The 19,281-nt window shown below is 43.2% G+C and overlaps 1 protein-coding gene across 2 annotated transcripts in view; it reads right to left on the bottom strand.

The window, feature by feature from the left end:
* SUFU (SUFU negative regulator of hedgehog signaling) overlaps positions 1–17,187 on the bottom strand; it is a 91,987-nt gene extending 74,800 nt beyond the window's left edge. Inside the window, exons 1-2 of one of the 2 annotated variants that reach the window (XM_026851192.1) lie at positions 17,093–17,187; positions 16,592–16,726 (exon numbers count right to left, since the gene is read on the bottom strand). In XM_026851192.1, coding sequence (XP_026706993.1) covers positions 16,592–16,692 — 101 coding nt within the window. In that variant the 5' untranslated portion in view covers positions 16,693–16,726; positions 17,093–17,187. The remainder of the gene's footprint in view (positions 1–16,591; positions 16,727–17,092) is intronic. The other variant, XM_026851193.1, reaches the window with a different exon arrangement.
* Positions 17,188–19,281: the final 2,094 nt, after the last annotated feature.

Here is a 19,281-nt window from a genome sequence, read left to right as displayed (position 1 = left end):
AGGTTAGCCTGACCCTGACTGCTGTGTCAACTGTGGAGGCAATGCATTTTTATTACACACATTTTGTTCTACAGAGGCAAGATTCTGGCAGTCTTTGTGTTAGTTTCTTTGTGAGAAAGGGAAGTGAGGACTGGGGCGGTGGTTTTGGCGTGGTTTGGGTTGCGGTTTGGTTGGTTGTTTTATTTTTAAATCTGAAGGTGACCAATTCAGACTACAGCTGATTTAGAACAAAAGCTACAGAGCTCAGTTCAGCATCTCAACACTGAATTACTTTTTGCAGGTCATTTATTCGGCAAAACAATTACAGTACAGTAGTCCAAAAGTGCCTCAGCTTTACAGTAAGATGATGATCTGAGATGGATCATGTGCAGGAAGGAAACCTCGAAATTAGTATTTTAGCATCTGTGCGTGACCCCAGGTACATAAACTGAAAGTTGCAACACAGCATTAAGTTTCTGTACTAACAGATCTGAATATTTCACATAGTATGGTTTACAGCTTGGTTCTGCTGAACTCTGCAGTTTTGAGTGAAAGTTTCTTTTCAACACCCCTAAAATGCTAAGGAAAAAAATTTCCATATTTTGCCCCAAAACTAAAGATATTAAGTCTAAAAAGATAGCATAGATTGTATTGTACCCACCACTGCTTTGCCCCCTCCAACATGAGGGCACATCACCTTCACAGCCAACCCAATTTTGAAGCAGCCAGCTAAGTTTTCACAAAAGCAAATACTGATGGAGAAATTCTTGGCTTGCTGCATGCCCACTGGCACAGATCAGATAGTTTTATATTATGACTACAGCAGTAATGGAAGGCTCTGGTATCTGCCAAGTCAAATCCAACCCTATATTTAATATTAAAACCTTATTTTGTAGCATGAACAAAAATAAACCTTTTGAAAGCCAAGGTCATATATTACATGCCATTCTTTGGGTTAAAACTCCCTTTCAGCAAATCAGCTCAGCAGAACAGACCACATTGCAGCACTGCACATACACTGAAGGAGCCTGGCTTGTTCCTTTAATGAGGTAAGAGTTTCACTGATCATGATATTTAGTTCCAGCAAAAGAATCCAAAGAAATAGAGGCCCCTTTATTTACAGAGCCATGCAGCCGGGCCCCCCAAGCCCCCCACCACCCCACACTCTGCCAGGCCCTCTCCTGAAGCCACACACAGAGAACTGAAAAGCTGCTCCCCTCTGCAGCAGAGTACCCAGGGCGTTTTTCACATCAAATAACCCAGCTTAAGAGGATCAAAAGCCAAACTGGCCCTTTGCTTTAAAAGCAGCTCTGAAAACCAGAGGCTTTTCAGTTTAAATCAAAGCTATTTGCCAAAGCGTTTTCATTCTCGCTTTTGCAAGGAATGAGAGAAGGTTTGCTTCACTGCAGTGCAAAATGGCTGTATTTCTGAAATTCTGCTTTTGAATGCTACACAGCTCTGGACAAGGAGCAGAGTGTACTAGGTGTTTATTTTTGAGAGTTTAAGAGTATGTGTGTATAAATATATCAGGTGAACCAATCCCTGAAAATGGGAGTTTACGTAGGGAAATGCTGGCCCTTCACTAAGATTATTTCAGCCAGGGAACAACAAGAAAGCTCTTTCAAGGTATTTGGGGATAGTTAGGACTGTACTTTCAGACGTCACAGCTCCACTCTCAGTAGCTCCAGGGAGATAAACCACGTCTCTTCTGGGAAGCAAGGGCAGGCTCACAGTACCCTGGACTGACTTGTCTGAGCTTCAGTTTTCAGCTCCATCACCACTACTTCTGTGAAGCCACTTCAGATGCCATTTGCTTCAAATCCTAATTGCATTCCCCCCCATCTACAAATACAAAGCTTCATGCTCTGCTGCTGGTGAACTACTCTGATACCATTTTGAAGCCTGCAGAAATACAGTATCACTACATTTCTAAGCCTGGCATCAGGAAGAGCTGCTGTTATTTCCATCAGAAAGTAGTTTTAATTCTACTGCCACCCCATATCCACCTCCCCTCAAAATAAAAAGCCATGGTAACTGTCAATCCCTAGATTTCCGTACTCCAGATCAGCCTATCAGGGCATTTTAGAAGTTTGAGAAGGTGGTTAAACCAAGCTGATAGGCAGTGCCCACCACTCTGCATGATGAGACCGAAGTACTTCAAGGTCCAACTCTCACTAGTGCTCTAAGACTGTAGCTAGTAACTATTCCAGAAGATTTTTCTGTTAGCTAGTAAAGATACTACTATTAGCAACACAGAGGACTGCTGTAACAAAAAGCATCAGGGTACTCAATAACTGACTTCACAGGTTGTCCCTGAGAAAAATCAAGATGTATACAATTTCCCTTTCACTGCCCACACATGCCTGCTTACAAGCAAGCAACACAAATGGTGGTCTCCTCCTTGGATTTTAGACAGAAGCCTTCAGCAGGCTGTCAGAGCCACTGATTTGAACACCTCAGTATCTTCGTCTCCCAGAAAGGACATCAGGCAAGAGCTGATGTGCTTCAAACAAGATTATGCAGAGAGTCAGTCTTCTGAATTCAAGCTCCAGGTGCATTACACAGTGTTTTCCGACTGTAAGCATATGACTCTCATATTCCAGAGCTTCAGGGAGCGGGGGGGAGAAATGACCCTACCTCGTGCTTCCAGCATCTTGCCTAACAGGAAATGGTTGGTTTTAGTGCAGCTGTCAAACAACATAAAAGTCTCATCTGAAAGCTCTGACAGCATCCTGGGATGTTCCTGTGAAGCAATTTCATAAGAAAATACGCACAGCAACTGCCCTACATGAAAGGCTTAAAAAGTATCCTGAAAAGTTATTTTGGCCAAAACCCACCTGCTTACTCACATATTCTCCCGGATTGTCTCCTGGCATTGAAAAAAGCATCAATTTTAAAGAAAAACATATAAAAACATCTGAAGGAAGCAGAGGGTGGTTATCTGGACATCAGATGGTTATCTCTTCAGAGCACTCCACAGGAAATTCCATGAGGGAATTCTCACCACCCCAAACCTGCGTGCAGGGTATTAATGGACTCCTTTCTAGCTTGATTTTAGAAAAAGCTTTGTGCATAAGCAGGGCAAATACAAATGCAAGAAGAACGTATGCTCAAAGATTGCTGTTCATGTAAAATCATGGTTGGAAAGCAAGTGACATGTGGTGCTTGAGACATCAGTCTATGGCTATGCCCAAAGCTGTTGCTTAGAGCTTGGTCTTGCAGTAGATCATATCAAATGTGTAAATCATCAACCAAATGGAAAACCTTTCTGGAAACAGCAACTTAAACTGCTTTTAGAGAATTATTCCAACATGTAAATCCAAACAGATGCAGAGGCACTTGCTCTGCACTTATATCAAGGCAGGTTTCTTGGCTTTCTAAAACGCTCCTATAGGATCCGCTTAGAAAACTTACATTGAGATAGATCTGAGCAAAATCTGTGAATCGATTTGTGCTGGCCAGTATGAAAACAGAACTGTGCTTCACTGAGCTACCATTAGCGAATGAAGTGTTGCTACAGGGCAGAAGGGAAAGAAGAGACTTCAGTTTAAGTTTTACTTGCACATACTCCAACACTGATTTCACACATTTACTATTCAGCTTCTTCAAGACTCAGCTGGTGACAATCTTGCCCCTGAAGAGTCACAGTTTAGGTTTTGTTTTTAAAAAGTTGTTTCTATAAATAATGTTGATACAACAGATAAATTGATTTTTCCCCTAAAACTTCAGCCTACAGAGTCAAGTCAACCTTACTCCTAACTCTGCAGACACAACTGTCTTATGAGAGTGTCACCTGAATTAGACCATAATACAGTACGGGTTTCTAGCAGCTTTAGACACAAGCAGCACAGTAATTGTTATGTGCATTTTGTAAACCTGACAGACTGGCCACTTTTTAGACACTAAATCAATCAGGCATGTGAGCAGCATTTGGCACACAAGTGTCATTAAAATATGTCCACACCACAGCCACCTACATCACATGAGGAAGGGCTGGGCACTGGGTTTGTCCAGCCTTAACAGAAGGAGGCTAAAAGGAGCGGGGAATCTTACCGCTCAACTACCTATTGGGAGGGCAAAGGGAAGACAGAGCCAGACCTTTCTTGAAGATGCACTGCAAAATGGCAAAGCTTGATTCCAGTTACATGTACCTGGAAATCCTTTTCACATGGTAGAGATCAAACCCTGAAACAGGATCCAGGGAGTCTGTGGAAGCTGACCCTCTGAGCAGGCATCAACTGGAAACGTTCAGAGGTCCATTCCAACCCAAATGATCCTGTGAAGCATCATAGCCAACGAACTTTTACTAGTGATACTCTGTGTCCAAAACTGAGCTGGCAGGACCCACAGCTGATAATTCACCAACACATGAGTTAAACTCGTTTTGACAGAAGTGGTTACTATACTTTGCTGCCCAGCCACATGGGAAGCAGCTCCTGAACTGTGCTGTCTCTAGGCTAGCATGTTAAAAGTAAACCACCATCAGTTTTCAGGTCACTTTGATGTGCTGAGCTGCAAGTTAAGCCAATTTAGGGGTTGCTTCTTTCATGCCATGAAAGTAGTAGCATCTAGAAGGATAGGATCCCACTCCCACTTAGCTGCTGGAGGTTAATCCCTTTGAACTCTAGAGGCTTGGAAGCATTATCATCTCATTCTAGAGAGTGCCAACATACAGTCATTACATGTAAGGATAGTGTAGCTTAAGGGCAAAAAGCTGTAATGGCCCTGTCAGTGCCAAAGGGATCTATCTGCTTCATTACTAACACTAAGTCAAGAAAATTCAGAACACACTTAAAGTCCTAAAACAGCATCCGAGCGACCTAAATTTGAATCTTGTCTGGTACAAACTTCCCATCCTCCTCAAAAAGTTACTAAAGAATTTGATTCTCATATGTAAAACAATGCTATCTCCCTGCTTCAAAGAGTAACGTGACACGCTCATCATATAGGAAATGCTTATATACTCCATCTATCAAGGTCACAAAAGCTGGGAAATTAACTCCACATTCTGCACAGCATGGACAAACACTGAACACGAGAAATGACTATAACAACAACATATGAAACAGAAGGTTGCATGGGATACATCAATCTCTACCCTAGCAAAAGATAGATGTCCAATGTGAAGACAGTTTATTTTTTATTTCTCTGTTTTACGGTGCATGGATGTAGCTATACCAGTATGTGATGTTTGATCTCCCATTACAGTCATAGCTAAACTGACAAGACCAAACCATTTAATCTTTATGATTCCCAAAACACATCTAAAAAAATAATAATCTATGTGAAATCAAGTGACTAGAGGACTGGCCATGCTTTTCAGCTTGAGGGCTCACATTTCTTCACAGAGTCACCCAGGCTTCCCACTGCACAGCCAGAGTACCGGTCCCAACCCATCTGAGGTATCCCTGAGAACAGGTTCTCAACCACCACCTGCAGCACTGCCAGGGAGGCTGAGCTGCTTGGCGCCACAGAAGTAGTGCGAAGTCTCACTGCAATGACCTGGGGAAGTTGCAGCAGAGTTGCATCATCTTAATGCCTACTGAAAGGATCTGGAAAGAATAGCTAGGGGTTCAATAAGGATTTACTATTGCATTCACAGAACAAGGGCCAGGGAACTAATGAAAAAGAAAACAACTTATCAAGATCTGTGCTTTAACATTTTACTTAAGTTGACCATGCTGCACTCAGAGCGATTTATCCTTCATTTCTCCAAGGTCCAGCAGCACAGTGCTCTCGTTTGGCCTGAGCTGGATGTGATTCTGCAAATACAGCACGCAGTCACTGTGCTATACAGTGCACTAGGGAAGACAACCTTTCATCTGCACACGGATCCTGTCTCATTCTGGGACTGAATCTGTAGCTCTTACACACTGTTCTTTGCACAGCTGCAGGGAATGGCAATACATCTCCAAAACTTCACCTAAGAGCTCAGCTGCAACCTCATCAGGCAAGAGAGCATAAGTAAGGGGGCCAGTTTGAGCCAGCGTGGCTGGGAAGGACTGTATTGCTGTGCTTGGTGAGCATCTGGGAAAAGGGCACCGACTTTCCTTGCAATGTCTGCTGGCTCCTTCCGAACTCCTACTGTGGAAAGTTCTGCAGCTGCTGGGAGGAACCCATTCGCATAACAAAAGCAGCTTTCAAAAGCAGTATAGGAGGGTGGAAAGAATAAGAGAAAAAAAACAAAGCCAGAAGCTACACTGACAGCTACAGTTAGGTTTTTTTCAGCATTGCCTAAAATTCTCAGGCAAGGATCAAGGTCTCCAATACATTACGTAGAATATAAACACTGGTGTCTCTCATAACTTTCCTGCTGGCTAAAGAACATAAATTTTAAAAAAATCATACAGAAAACTTCAGCACACTCTTGAGCACATTTTTAGGACTCTCGTACAGTGAAGTTCTCAGCTGTGCAATAAATAAGCTTGAGGAATAAAAGGTATTTAGGAGCTTTCAGGAGCCTGAACTCCAAGAGATTTCAAGTGGGGTCTAGGCACCCAAGTATCCTGCTGGATCTGGGATTCAATCTCTGATCTTTCACTTCATTAGCTATGGAAATCAAGACAATACTTCCTTACTTGCTGGGCTGTTACATAGTCTCATTTCATTGTAAAGGGTGCATTCAAAAACATACCGATGAGCACTATAAGAGATCTTAACCAATTAAACAAGCAGGGAAAGGCCCCTGGAGCTCGAGCTGTAATTCCAGGGAAAAGAAAGCACCAGGCTGATGGTGAAAGACCCCCAAAAAGGAAACATGAAACAGCTGCAATGAAAAGTGTACCTTGTTTTGTTTTGTTTTGTTTAAATCGGCCTTTTAAGTGTTAAACTTCTCCTGCAAGACTATCATTCCTTTGAAGTGTTGGAAACTTTCACAGGTAAGAATCATAGGCTGATATTTTTGATCTATAGAAATAAATGCCTCGCTTGTGAATGTTCCATGGAGTTCATCCACTGTAAGACAAAATCCAAAAGGATAAAATAAATCTTGGCCTCTTTAAAACAAAGAGAAGGAGGAAAGTAAGCATCATTCCCCTGCTTCCTTTCAGTGGGTCCAGGTTTACCCCTTAAAGATTTGAATAGCGGCAAAATAGTTTTTGCCTTGCAGCCAAACCACTTCAGTTATGGCAACTAACTGCAAAATGGCTCAGCTTCTCTTACAAACAGGGGTAAAGCTGGGAGAGAGATGTCATCTTACAGCATATTTCAGTACCTCTTACTTTTTAGTGCAGTAAGCACAAACAAGGTCCTCACGTTCCTGATCACTTTAGGAGAAATAACCTACCCAGAAAAACAATTCAGCATACAGCTCATCACAGCCACTCCATTACAGAAAATCCTCCATCCATCTCTGAACACTAAATTCTTTGCTTTTCTGCTTAATGTTACTCTTCTGGGTAAAAAAAGAATTCAAGGCCCAGAGACATATTATTTTTGTGTAATAAAGTTATACATATGGATTCAACTTAGCTAGGAAATGTCAACTTAAGGCTTGTCTTCATGAGGAAATTTACTGTAACTAGTCTACCAGTATAATTATATTGCTGTAGTTCTGCTGGTAAAACTCCCCTGTTGAGCCTTATTCCTATTCCTAACAACAGCCGCCTTTACAGTTTATTTTTGTCAATTATGCCAAAGACCCCTGCTCCAGAAAGGCCACAACAATTCACAGGGGAGAAGGGGAAGGAGCTATGCCAGTGCAACTGGAGTGTTAGAAAGAATAACAGTACAGAAATGGCAATATTTCTCTGTATTAATGAATTATTTGCCACCAAAAAAAGGAAATGCTGTAAAAAACTTATACTGTACATCAGATATTGTTTCAGGTAAGGTACATGCCAGTTTTATGCCACATTTCATAGCTTTGGTGAAGCTCCCCAAGACAGACACCGCTCTGCATCAGCCCCTCCATGCGCAGCCTTTTGTTCCTGCCTTCTCCCCAACTGCCACAGTGCATTTCCCAGGCACACACTCTTTCCCCCATGCCCCGCAGCCCAGCAACTGCCCCGGGCCCCTTGGACAGAGCACTGACCCTCCAAAACAAATGGGTGTTAAAGTCCAGCCCCTCTGGTTTACAGTTTGCATCTTGGGGACCAGGGATAGCTGAAAAGCAAACAGCACTCTTTGCAAAGGGGATTTTAAAACAATTGCCCTTCACTTGAACAGTGCAAGAATGCTGAGCTAGACAAAACAATGAGCCATCTGTGCACTCTTCCCTCCTTCCCTTGTGTCTATCCTCAAGGCTTAAATCAGAGCTCCCCAAGAATGGCTGAGTCCCCCTTCACCTCCGCCCACCCTGTTTACATCCTCCAAAAAACAGTTTTCTGGCCTTTTTTTCCCCCACTTTTTGATCTTAAGAGCTCTTGCAAAATCTTCCTTTAAACTTCAGCCCTTTGTCAGGTGGTATCCCATCTACCCAGCTTTGTCAAGTGATCAAAAAATGCCTCCCACCAGACGATCCATTTCTTGTTTACCATCCCTGGAGGCAGAGTGGCACTCAGGAGCCCTAGCCACCCCTTTGTCCAAGGACGGGAATACCATCTGAATGGGAGACCACCAAAGATTTGCAGACCTCTTTTGTTAGGCTGGTGTCACTTGCCTATTGGGCCTCGATTCAAAATTGAGATGACAGTAGAGAGGCAGCTGAGCTAGGTAATCACTATGGAGTTTCCAGCTTAAAAGAGAGAAATACCAATAGCTCACAATTTCAAACAAAATCAGTAATTTTATTACCAGTGATAATTTGTGGTTTCCAATTGTAACCACTGTCCCATCAAGAAACACAGACTATTCTAGTACTAATCAGGAAAGCATGTTCCCAATGCTAAATCTGTGTTAAGGAAAAAAAGGGGATTAGGTATGAATAACTGCACTCAGATGCATCTCTTCAAACATTCATTTTGTTATTATCATTATTCCAGGCAGCAAAGGGATAAAAAAAATATGTCAACCCTCCTTTGATCTCACAACCAGCATGGCCACATAGCTCAAAAAATGCTTTTGCCTTCATGTCCCACTGAAAAAAACACCCACTATCTTTTAACTCTTGCTTTTTAGAACATCCTAAACAGATCTTTATCACGTAAAACAATCTTTCACTAGAAGACACAACTTTGATCCCCAGTCACTCCTCGGCAGTCTGAATTCACTGGGAGAGCAGAGCATGCAAGCTCTCCCACGTCATTCAGCGCTAACCCAGCTGGGAGATGAGGGTAATGAAGCCCTGCCTTGGGCCAACTCTCCTCCTGTGTGCCAAGATCATAAATGTCGAAGTTCTGCTGATAAAAAGAAATCATCCAGTCTGAACACTATGCCCCTTCCCCTGCATGGCAGCAAGAAGCTCATCTAACCGGGATGTACGTGCAGATGCGCTACTGAACAGGAAGCAGAGCCAGCCTTCAGTAACGCTCAGCTATAAACCCACTTCCAATCTTTTGCCTTTTTTTTTTTTTATTGAGAACAGTCCTTCTTTTCAAATTCAACTACCATGCTGTAAATGTTAAACAATATTCCTTCAATGCTTAAAAAAAAACATTTCCAAATCTAGTACAGTTCAAGCATGCTCGCGTTCCACAACCTCTGCATGCAAACACAGACTGCAGCACAAAGTGGACTTCTCTCTATAGGTGGCCTACATCTTTCATATCTTTCATATTATTAACGGTGCTAACTACCTCCAACAAGTGACATTTGGAAGCCAAGTACACTCTGCCTGAGAGGAGGGAAAAAAAGATTTCCCCACGGTGACCATAGCTTCAAGGGAGGTCTGCCTCCAGCAGAGAAACACAAGTCTTAGACAGTCCTGGTGCACTGCCTCAGTCATTGGAGGGACAGTGTCAATGGGGCAGGTAAACAAGCATGATGCTTGGCTTGTTTTTTCCCTGGGAGATAGGGAATTGAAGCTTACATGATCATATTTGTTCATGTGCTTCTTTAAAATGTTCCCAGAATTTCTGAACTCATTGGTCAAATTCAGTCAAGTTCTTCAAAGGAAGAGCTGTCCTCACAATACTACATTTCTATCAAGTAGGCAGAAACAAACAGCCAGACAGAAGAGAAGGATCCACAGGCACTCCCAAGTTAGCAGTTTCAGTAGAACCACAACTATTTCTTGACACCAGAGAATCCACACAGGTGAGACCTCTTAAAAGTACACTCATTTTGGGAAAATCTCAGTCTACCTCATATCTTCATAGACATGAAAAAATCCAACCACAAGATAAATCCATTAAAAAACAGATCTTATTGTCTCGCTGCAGCTAAACTACTCATTTCAACTCTGATAGATTCTCAAATAAACTATCATTAAAAGGAAATACATTTTTGTCACAGAACTCCTACTTTTGTGGCCTCTCCCTTCCCACTCTGCCATGGACCTTCCTCTCTCATCTGCCTCAGAAAAAAGACCAACTGGAATAATAACCATTACATTTGGGGTCAATCTTTTGATAGACAAACAAGAGACCTAGGAAGGAAAAGGAAGTCCAGAGTATAGTGCCCATCTTGGACTTTCCCTCCTCCAAGTCCTAGCCCTTGTACCTCCTTCCTTAACTGATGCTTACCAGCGTCCTCTTCCATGTCATTCCCTTTAGCTAGGGCAGATGATCCACGTCCAGAAACATTTCTTCAGTGCACTGGCTGTTCAGTTCCCACAGATGAAGTCATGACAACATGAAGAAGGAAGTTATGGAGACCCGGAATAAGCTCCTCAGGGTGACTGTAAATCCCCAGAATTTCATTACTGTCATGGCTGTTCCCCACAACCAACTCATCACAGTCACACCTCACAAAAGTCTGACCCAGAAGCAACCACTATTACCTAATCCTCAACTTGAGGATATGTCCCCCAAAACTCAACCTCACTTCCCTATTCTGTGTGCTGAAGTAGCTACCCCAGCTGACACAGCAGGTGTCCTTTCACTTCAGAGCTAATAGCCTAGTGAAACAAAATTAGGATGAGTAAGGGACGCTTTGCACATCTATGCTATTATTAAAAAAATTCCTCAGGTTCATCTGTGTGAAGTAAGCTTCAACAGCACACTGGAAGGAAACTGGACACCATGAAAGGTGGAAGAAAACCTTGAGTTTTAAATAATCTTCCTTGAATCCCAGGCTCAACTCTCAAACTAAACTGATTCAATCTTTCATCTTTCCAAGGCAGACATGCTGAACTCTACAAAATCTCCTCTGAAATATAGATCCACAACAACCACCACCACTCTCTAATTTACTCTCTTCCCAAAGGCCCCTTATTTTATTGCATTTTCATGAAAACAAAGAGAAGCAGAGTCATTCTCCACCATTTTAAAAGCATTCACCGTCACCTTGGAGTTTGGTGTAATATTTCAGCAGTGCTTTAGGCATGTGGTTTATAAAGCACTTAGGGACCCATTAAATACCAAAATTTAAGGCTAAAGGCTGGCAAGCTGAGGGCAGTGAGCTTTTAAATTTATGAAAAGCTACAGAACTAAGAGACCACTAAAGTGACAGCTGTCAGCACCACTCCATCCTACATTCATGCAGGCTCAAAGAAGAAGCCAGCACGCACTCAAAAGAAAGAGAACACTCGTTCCAACTTTCAGGCTATTTTCTAAATACTCTTTTCAAACTCCTTTCACACTCGGAAAAAGCCTTCCAGAAAACATCCACCCCTCTGCAAGCCTTGCATTTGTTACCTGATCCAGTTTTGCACTCCTTTTTCTTCCTCCCAGCTCTAACAAGCATCCCTGCCCTTTTACAAGTTAAGGTCATTCAGAGGATCTATACAAGCAAGCAGAACACAAGCTGGACTGGAGATCTTGAAAAGCTCATGCTTACCCTCACCTTTAATAGGAAGGCACCACCCACAGAGACAACACGTTATCCCAGCATGCACCGCTCCCTCCTGATCCAAATGGAAAGTAGCACAAATCAAAAGGACCACAGCAAGTTGGAACCTGTTGTCTCCGCGGGTGGTACCCTGCATCTGTATTAGAGATGAAGGCAGCTGTAATCTCTTCGGTTTTATGCAAATGGAATGCTGTGCTTTGGCTCCTGGCTAGCTTCCAAGAAAAAAAACAACATACCACAACACCAAAAAACCCCACAAAACAAAAACCATCACCCTTGTCAATATAAAGTTTATGTAGAGCAGGAAACCCAATTATTGGAATTTGCATAAAAAGCTAAACATCAAAACACAGTTGGCATGTTTCTTCTCAGGATGTGGGAAGGACACAAATACACATCTTATTTCTTAACCTAGCTGTAATTTAAGCTTTGCTTTCTATTGTGGCTCAAATTGTGACCTTGCAAATGTAATACAAATAAGACTATTCACAGTTTTCAGGAATTTTGTCACATCACGGTTCTCATTTTCCATGCACCTTTTAAATTGTTAACAGAAAAGGGTGAGCACTCGAACTACAGGAACAGTTAACTGGAGATTCAGCCTTGGCCCTACAGCAAACTGGACACAAAAGTTGGTCTGGTGAAAACACACATCACTTCCTAGCTCCCTGGACAGCCCTGCAAAGCCCTGCGCCAGCACAATCCAGGGCTGGAGCATGACATGGCACCACAGCAGCTGAAGCTGGCGTTTGCACTGACGGAGTCTGAGTCCAGCTAGGTTTGCTGACGCTGCCTTCCTCAGGCAACCATTCTCCACGTAGGCAGAAGTCACCATCATGTCTGCAAACTGCAGAAAGGATCAGGGGCCTATGCCTTGGTCCTGCTGATGTTCTGGTATCAGAGCATGAATCTGCATTTTGCAGCTGAGGCATCGTGCTTTGTGCAGATGCATGGGGACACGTTCCTTGCTGCTGACATTGCTGTGGGCCAGTAGCTACCAGCAGCAGAGAAGGGTGCAGGACCTGTCTCCTCTCCCACAACTGCACAGGTCAGATGCTCCCTGCCAGTGTGCTCACATGCTACACACACACTCGTTACTGATGAATCTCTTCAGAAAGCAAGAATATTAAAAAAAAAAAAAAAAAAGGCTCTACTCTAACCCTGCTGAATAGATTCAAGAAGTTACACACTGGTTTTGATTTTAAAGTAGATAAAGTTAAAAATGGAGCATAACTTGCAAAAATATCCCAGCAGGATTTCTGCTGCCACTCAAGTTGTGCAACATGCTCGACTGGAGAGACTTATTTCCATGCAAGCAGCTTGGCGTGAAATCCCACTGAAAGGCCTGCGGTTCCCTAATGTTGTCATGACGTCATGATTTAGGATTTTTAGAGTGATCAGCCCAGCACAGCTGGTGTCATGGTTGCCATTATACTATGAAACACTGAGTGGTTTTAAATGAAAAAGGTTTCCACGTTTGAAATTCTTCGATTTCTTCCATCTTATTCTCTGGACTCTTAAAACCAGACCAGTTCTGTAAGCAAACCATAGCTGATACTTAAGCAGAGCAGGAAATAGTGCTGCTTTAACTGAAAATAAATCTGTCAACAAGGAGGCACAGGGAGAGCTCCACTTCAGACTTTTCAGGTTCTTATTAAAAATATAAATTAAAGTCAACATTTTCACATTACTTGCTACATCTGTTTGCTATTGCATTATAAATAAAAATACACAGGCCTCCAATTCACCATTAGTTTACTCAAAAAAATCAAAAAGTCCTTTTCATTTAATACTGCATTATAATTGGTCTAGATTGTACTGTATTACCAGAAGAGGTCCACAAGAAATAAGCTATACATTACTCAAAGTCAAGCTGGGAGATTAAAAAGACCTTTGTCAGCATACTATCCTTCCTTTCTAAAGGATGAAGGACAGCAAGGTTATGTAAGCACATCCCTATCGTAAGAACCTTTCTGACTGTCACAGGCAGATACAGCTCTGCACTCTTTGCAGAGAGGAAACCAAAAAACCCCACAAACTAACTCCTATCTCCAGAGGCCAGGGCAGTTGAGCAGAGCCACACCAAGCTTTAAAGGAAATCTTCCTAAGATTTCAACAAATCCCCGGTCACCTTGTGCTCCTGCCAACCATCCCACAGCATGCTTTACCTGGGACAGCAGAATCCCAAAGTCCTTGAAGCAACAAAGAGACTTGATACCCATTTTCTTTAACAAAGGCTTTATTAAATTCCCTGCTGGAGAACAAGAGCCTCCTGAATGCATAGAAAAACCACTACATTCCTGCAGCATGCGCCCAGTGCTGGTCTGGTGACGTGCAGTTCACATGGCAGTCACGTTTCAAGAGTAGTTAGCAAACAGCAACTGCTGTTGGGTAGAAGAATTGCTGGTGAGTTCTCAGCTCCTTTGAAAATCTTCTCTCTGCCTGTACAGTGCTCACCTATCACGTGATAACTTCAGGTTCAGTGTTTAAGAGATGTGTAGGTTTTGAAAGCTTTACCACATGCATAATTGTACATTATGACTTTTTACCATAAAGGCAGAGCCAGCCTTCTTAACAGCATGTGTAGTATTAAGTTTTGTAGCTCCAAGAATGAGGCCAAAATAAAGGTGACAGACTGTAGACATCTGAACATCTCAGGGCAAGTGACACAGGGACACCCTGCTGTGGAACCAGGAACACTGTTCCAGCCACATATAATGAAGGGAAACACATGCATGTACTCAAGGCATGGAGATCGTTTTGATGAGTCTGAACAGGCCAGTGCTCAAGAGGTTGGCTCCAACACCATCAGAGCAGTGCAGCAGCAAGGATGCTATTTGCTTGCAGTGCCTGGCTGCAGCAGCCTCCAGCAGCACAATGCCAAGGGCAGCCAAGGCACGCCGGGTCTCAGTGCCTCCTCCCAGGCTCACATACACACAGGGCATTCAGGGACTTCGGACCTTCCAGAGCATAGTGCATACGTTGCTCCTGCTTCACTCAGCAGGCCTTGGAAATCACCTGCAGCCTATATCTAGAGATGGGGGTTCAATTCCTGTGCCCTGCAACCAGCAAAAGGTATATTCCACTATCTCAATCCAATCACCAGACGAAACCATATGACAGCATGAAGAGTTAAGGGGTCTCATGCCAGGAAGTTATTCGAAGTTGTAACATTCCACCTGTGTGATGCTTTCACTCCTCTATCCCCAAGCTTTCCACTACAGCAGCAACAGTTTTTGGTCTAGCAGACAGGTTTTGGGAGAGAGAAGCCAGAGCATGTGCCAGGGCCAAGGAGACTGCATCCTTACATAAATTGCTTCTTCATTCATAAAAACACATCACCCTTCATGTCTTCAGCTGAGACCCTTGTGTCCACTCCCTGCTCTCACCCAAAACCATCACAAAAGAATCTGAGTAAAGAGAATATTCTCACTATGGGAAAACCTCAGGCTGACAAGTCAACAAGGTAGGCAAACACAGGTCACCCAATCTTGGCAACCTCCTATTTTCAGTGGCAAAGATGAAATATCATAATCTGAGAACAAAGGCACCATATAAAGGCCTGCATGTCCATGGTAGGATCTTTTGTGGAAGTGAGGGAAGGAAAGCTTTAATTTCATTTCTTTCACTCACCCTACCCTCCCTCTGCCCCAGCAACTAATGACTGGGGTTTGTTAGTAGACGTGTTGGCTAAATATGCCAGGCAGATCTCTGTGACACTAGGGTCCTATATTAACTCCAGTCTTAAGAGACTTGTCGTCTGAAAAACAGTTCTGTAACCACAAACAGGAAAAAAACCCCAAAACCCAAACCAAAACAAAACAGAAGAAACTGCCTTGAGGACCTAGGTAAGGTTAAAGAAACTGCATGACTGCTGCTGTTGCAGGAGAAGCACCTGGGTTAAAAAAAATGGTGGCTGAATCCTAACCAAGACAAACTAAAGAAGGAAAACTTGGGTGAACAAACCAGGACTTTGGTGCACCATTCATCAAGGACATTTAGCCTGAAACTATGAAACAGCACAAAGACAGTTCCACTAAACAGCAACAGCAGAAACCTTCTGCCATTTCTGGCTGATTAGAAGGCTGTGTTCACAGCTTCATGACAGCTTGGCTACGGCTACTCATTTTAACTGGAGTTAAGGAGCAAGGTCAGTAAAAGACAGACAATAAGGTTAGATCATGCTGCTTGCCTGGTCTAATACAAAATGGCTGCTAAAGACCATCCATGCCAACAAGCTAAGATAATCAATTAATTACTGGAGAAAAGACAGTCAAACAATTAGAATTTTATGCTCCTGTTGCACAAATTGGCACTTTGTACAGCAGCCACTGGGGTGGCAGTCCACTGACAGTAACACCGCTGTGCCAGCAGTAGGAAAAATGCCCTTACAGCAGTTTTCCAGAGGAAGGCATTTAACATGCACAGGGAGGGGTCAGAATTTAAGTGTATGACCATAACAGACTACCAAGAGTGAAAAACACAACAAGACATCCAGTTAAAAAAAAAAAATCCTAACCAGTTAAAAAGAAATTAAAAAAAAAAAAGTCACTCAACACTGACAAAGAAATATATTGCATTCAAAGGCTGCAGAGGGGAACACAGTAATTCTTCTACATCCAAGAACACGCATATGTCACGCTCCGTATAAGAGAAAGGCTAGGGTAATCTCAGCAGAAAACCAGCTGTTCAGATAATAACAGTAGGACAGGGTTTTACCTACACTCCCTCAAAACACAACACAAAACACAACATGCAGCAACAGAACTGAAATGACACTTACTCATGTACTCTGTTGTCTCCATACAAGTCACTTAACCCAAAGCTGACGTAGTGCCAGTGCTCAGGAACATTCAGTGCTGGGTTTCCCAGGTTTCTGTACATGCTAACGTAGTCCAGAGGGTCAGGTCCTCCCAACCTGCATCAAAACCAGAATGACTCTTATGTAAGTTAAGTTTATTCAAGACAAACGGGAAATCTCTGTACAAAGACCTGCTTTAAAACGTAGCTAGCGACAAAAATGAAATTAGCATGTTCATGTTACCTCTAAAACAAAAAAAAATTCAGGAGAAAGGTTGGGTTAAGTCCAGAAAGCTTCAAGCACAGGAAAGCAAAGCGCACGTGTGCTACACACGACAATGTTTTTAACATTAAAGCATAAAGATATCTGGAAAATCATATTAAAGCTTCCACAAAACACAAAGAAAAATGAAAAATTGTACTAGTAAAAGAGCAATAGCTGTATCTGCACTGAAAGTTCTTAATTCAGTCCAGAGGCACATACCTCAATTAAAAAACACCACTGATGCCATTCCTCAAAGCAGAATTTGAAATGGCCAAGTTTTGAGGAGAGTAATCCATATTTCTGAACACAGACATGCAGGTAAAGTAGTGGAGGAGAAAAATACTGATTCAGAAAAATTAGTAAAAGAACTTGTAAAATATATTAGCTGCATTAATCAAGAACAAGTAAAAAGCATCACTGCACCCTCTGCTTCAACATTAGAATGGGTTCCTTAGAAGAACATTACTTAAAAGTCAATGTAGCACAGCCAGACTACGTTAAGCAGCAATCACCCTTCCCCTTCCCAAGGCAGAAGGAAACAAGGCTGGTGTGCCAGTAGAGAGCACAGCACACCCCTCCTGTCACTCGCCATCATATCTGCCTGCACAGAGGCAAATAAACTCCCCACCGAAAGGACAGGCTAGACTGTTCTGCTCACTGTTTTCCCTGTCAATCACAGAACACACAGGCAGATGCAAGCAAGAAGAGACAAGACATCAAACCACCTACCACAAGCATTTACAGAATAGCATGAGCAGCTGTTTAACTGTTTCTTAGAATGGTTAGGGCTGGGCTGCTGAAAGATCTCCCTGGAGCCTTCTCCTCTCCATGCTGATCCACCCCAGCACTCTCAGCCTGTCCTCATAAGGGAGGTGCTTCAGCCCCTGATGGTCTTCATGGCCTCCTCTGGATTCGCTCCAACAGGCCCAGGTCTTTCTTACACTGGGGGCCCCAGAGCAGGACACAGTATTCTAGGTGGGGTCTCACAAGAGCAGAGTAGAAAGGGAGAATCACCTCCCTTGACCTGCTGGCCACACTTCTCTTGATGCAGCCCAGGATATGGTTGGCTTTCTGGGTTGTGATTGCACATTGCTGGGTCATATTCAATTTTCCATACAGCTATACCCACCAAGTCTTTCTCCACAGGTCTAATCTCAAGCCACTCATTTCCCAGCTTATATTTGTGCATGGGATTGCCTCAACCCATGGGCAGGACCCTGCACTTGGCTTTGTTGAACTCCATGAGGTTTGTACAGGCCACCTCTCCAGCCTGTCAAGGTCCCTCTGGATGGCACATCCCTCCAGCGTGTCAGCTGCACCACACAGCTTCGGGGGTGCACTCAATCCCACTATCCATGTTGCCAACAAAGATATTAAACAGCACGGGTCCCAACACTAACCCCTGAGGAACACCACTTGTCACTGTTCTTGCCTTGGACATCGAGCTGTTGACCACAATTTGAGTGCGACCATCCAGGCAATTCCTTATCTGCCAAGTAGTCCATCTGTCAAATCCATGTCTCTCCAATTTAGAGACAAGGATATTGTGCAGGACAGCGTCAAATGTTTTGCACGAGTCCAGGTATATGATGTCAGTTGCTCTTCCCTTACCCACCAATGCTGTAACCCCATTGTAGAACGCCACCACATCTGTCAGGCACAATTTGCCCTTAAGTTGTTGGTTGTCACCAATCACCTTCTTATTTTCTATATGCCCTAGCATAGTTTCTAGTGGTATCTGCTCTTTGATCTTGCTGGGCAGAGATGAGACTGACTGGCCTGTAGTTCCCTGGGTCTTCCTTTTTTCCCCTTTTCAAAAATGGGGTTTTCATTTCTCCTTTTCCAGTCAGTGGGAACTTCACTGGACTGCCACAACTTCTCAAATGTGGTGGATAGTGGCTTAGCTATTTCATCTGCCAGTTCTCTCAGGATTTACAGATGCATCTCATCAAGTCCCATGGACTTGTGGACCTTCAGGTTCCTTAGATAGTCTTGAACCTGATATTCTCCTCTTACAGCAGGCAGTTCTTTCTCCTAGTCCCTGCCTTTGCCTTTTGCAACTTGGGTGGTGTGGCTGGACCATGTGCCAGTGAAAACTGAGGCAAAAAGGTTGTTGGGTACCTCAGTCTTCTCCATGTCCTGGATAGCCAGGTCTCCCATTTCCTTCTGGAGAGGGCCCACATCTTCTCTAGTCTTCCTTTCATCACCAATGCACCTATAGAAGCTTTTTTTTGCTGCCCTCAACTTCCCTGACCAGATTTAATTCTATCAGAGCTTTAGCTTTTCTAACCTGATCCCTGCCTGCTTGAACAATTTCTTTGTATCCCTCCCAGGCTACCTGTCCTTGCTTACACCCTCTGTAGGCTTCCTTTTTATGTTTGAGCTTGTCCAGAAGCTCCTTGTCCATC

Source organism: Athene cunicularia, assembly GCF_003259725.1.
Source record: "Athene cunicularia isolate RWA chromosome 6 unlocalized genomic scaffold, athCun1 chr6_part1, whole genome shotgun sequence".
In the NCBI taxonomy this organism is placed as follows: Eukaryota; Metazoa; Chordata; class Aves; order Strigiformes; family Strigidae; genus Athene; species Athene cunicularia.
The sequence above is the reverse complement of the archived record's forward strand: the minus strand, read 5'-3'. Positions and strand labels throughout refer to the sequence as shown.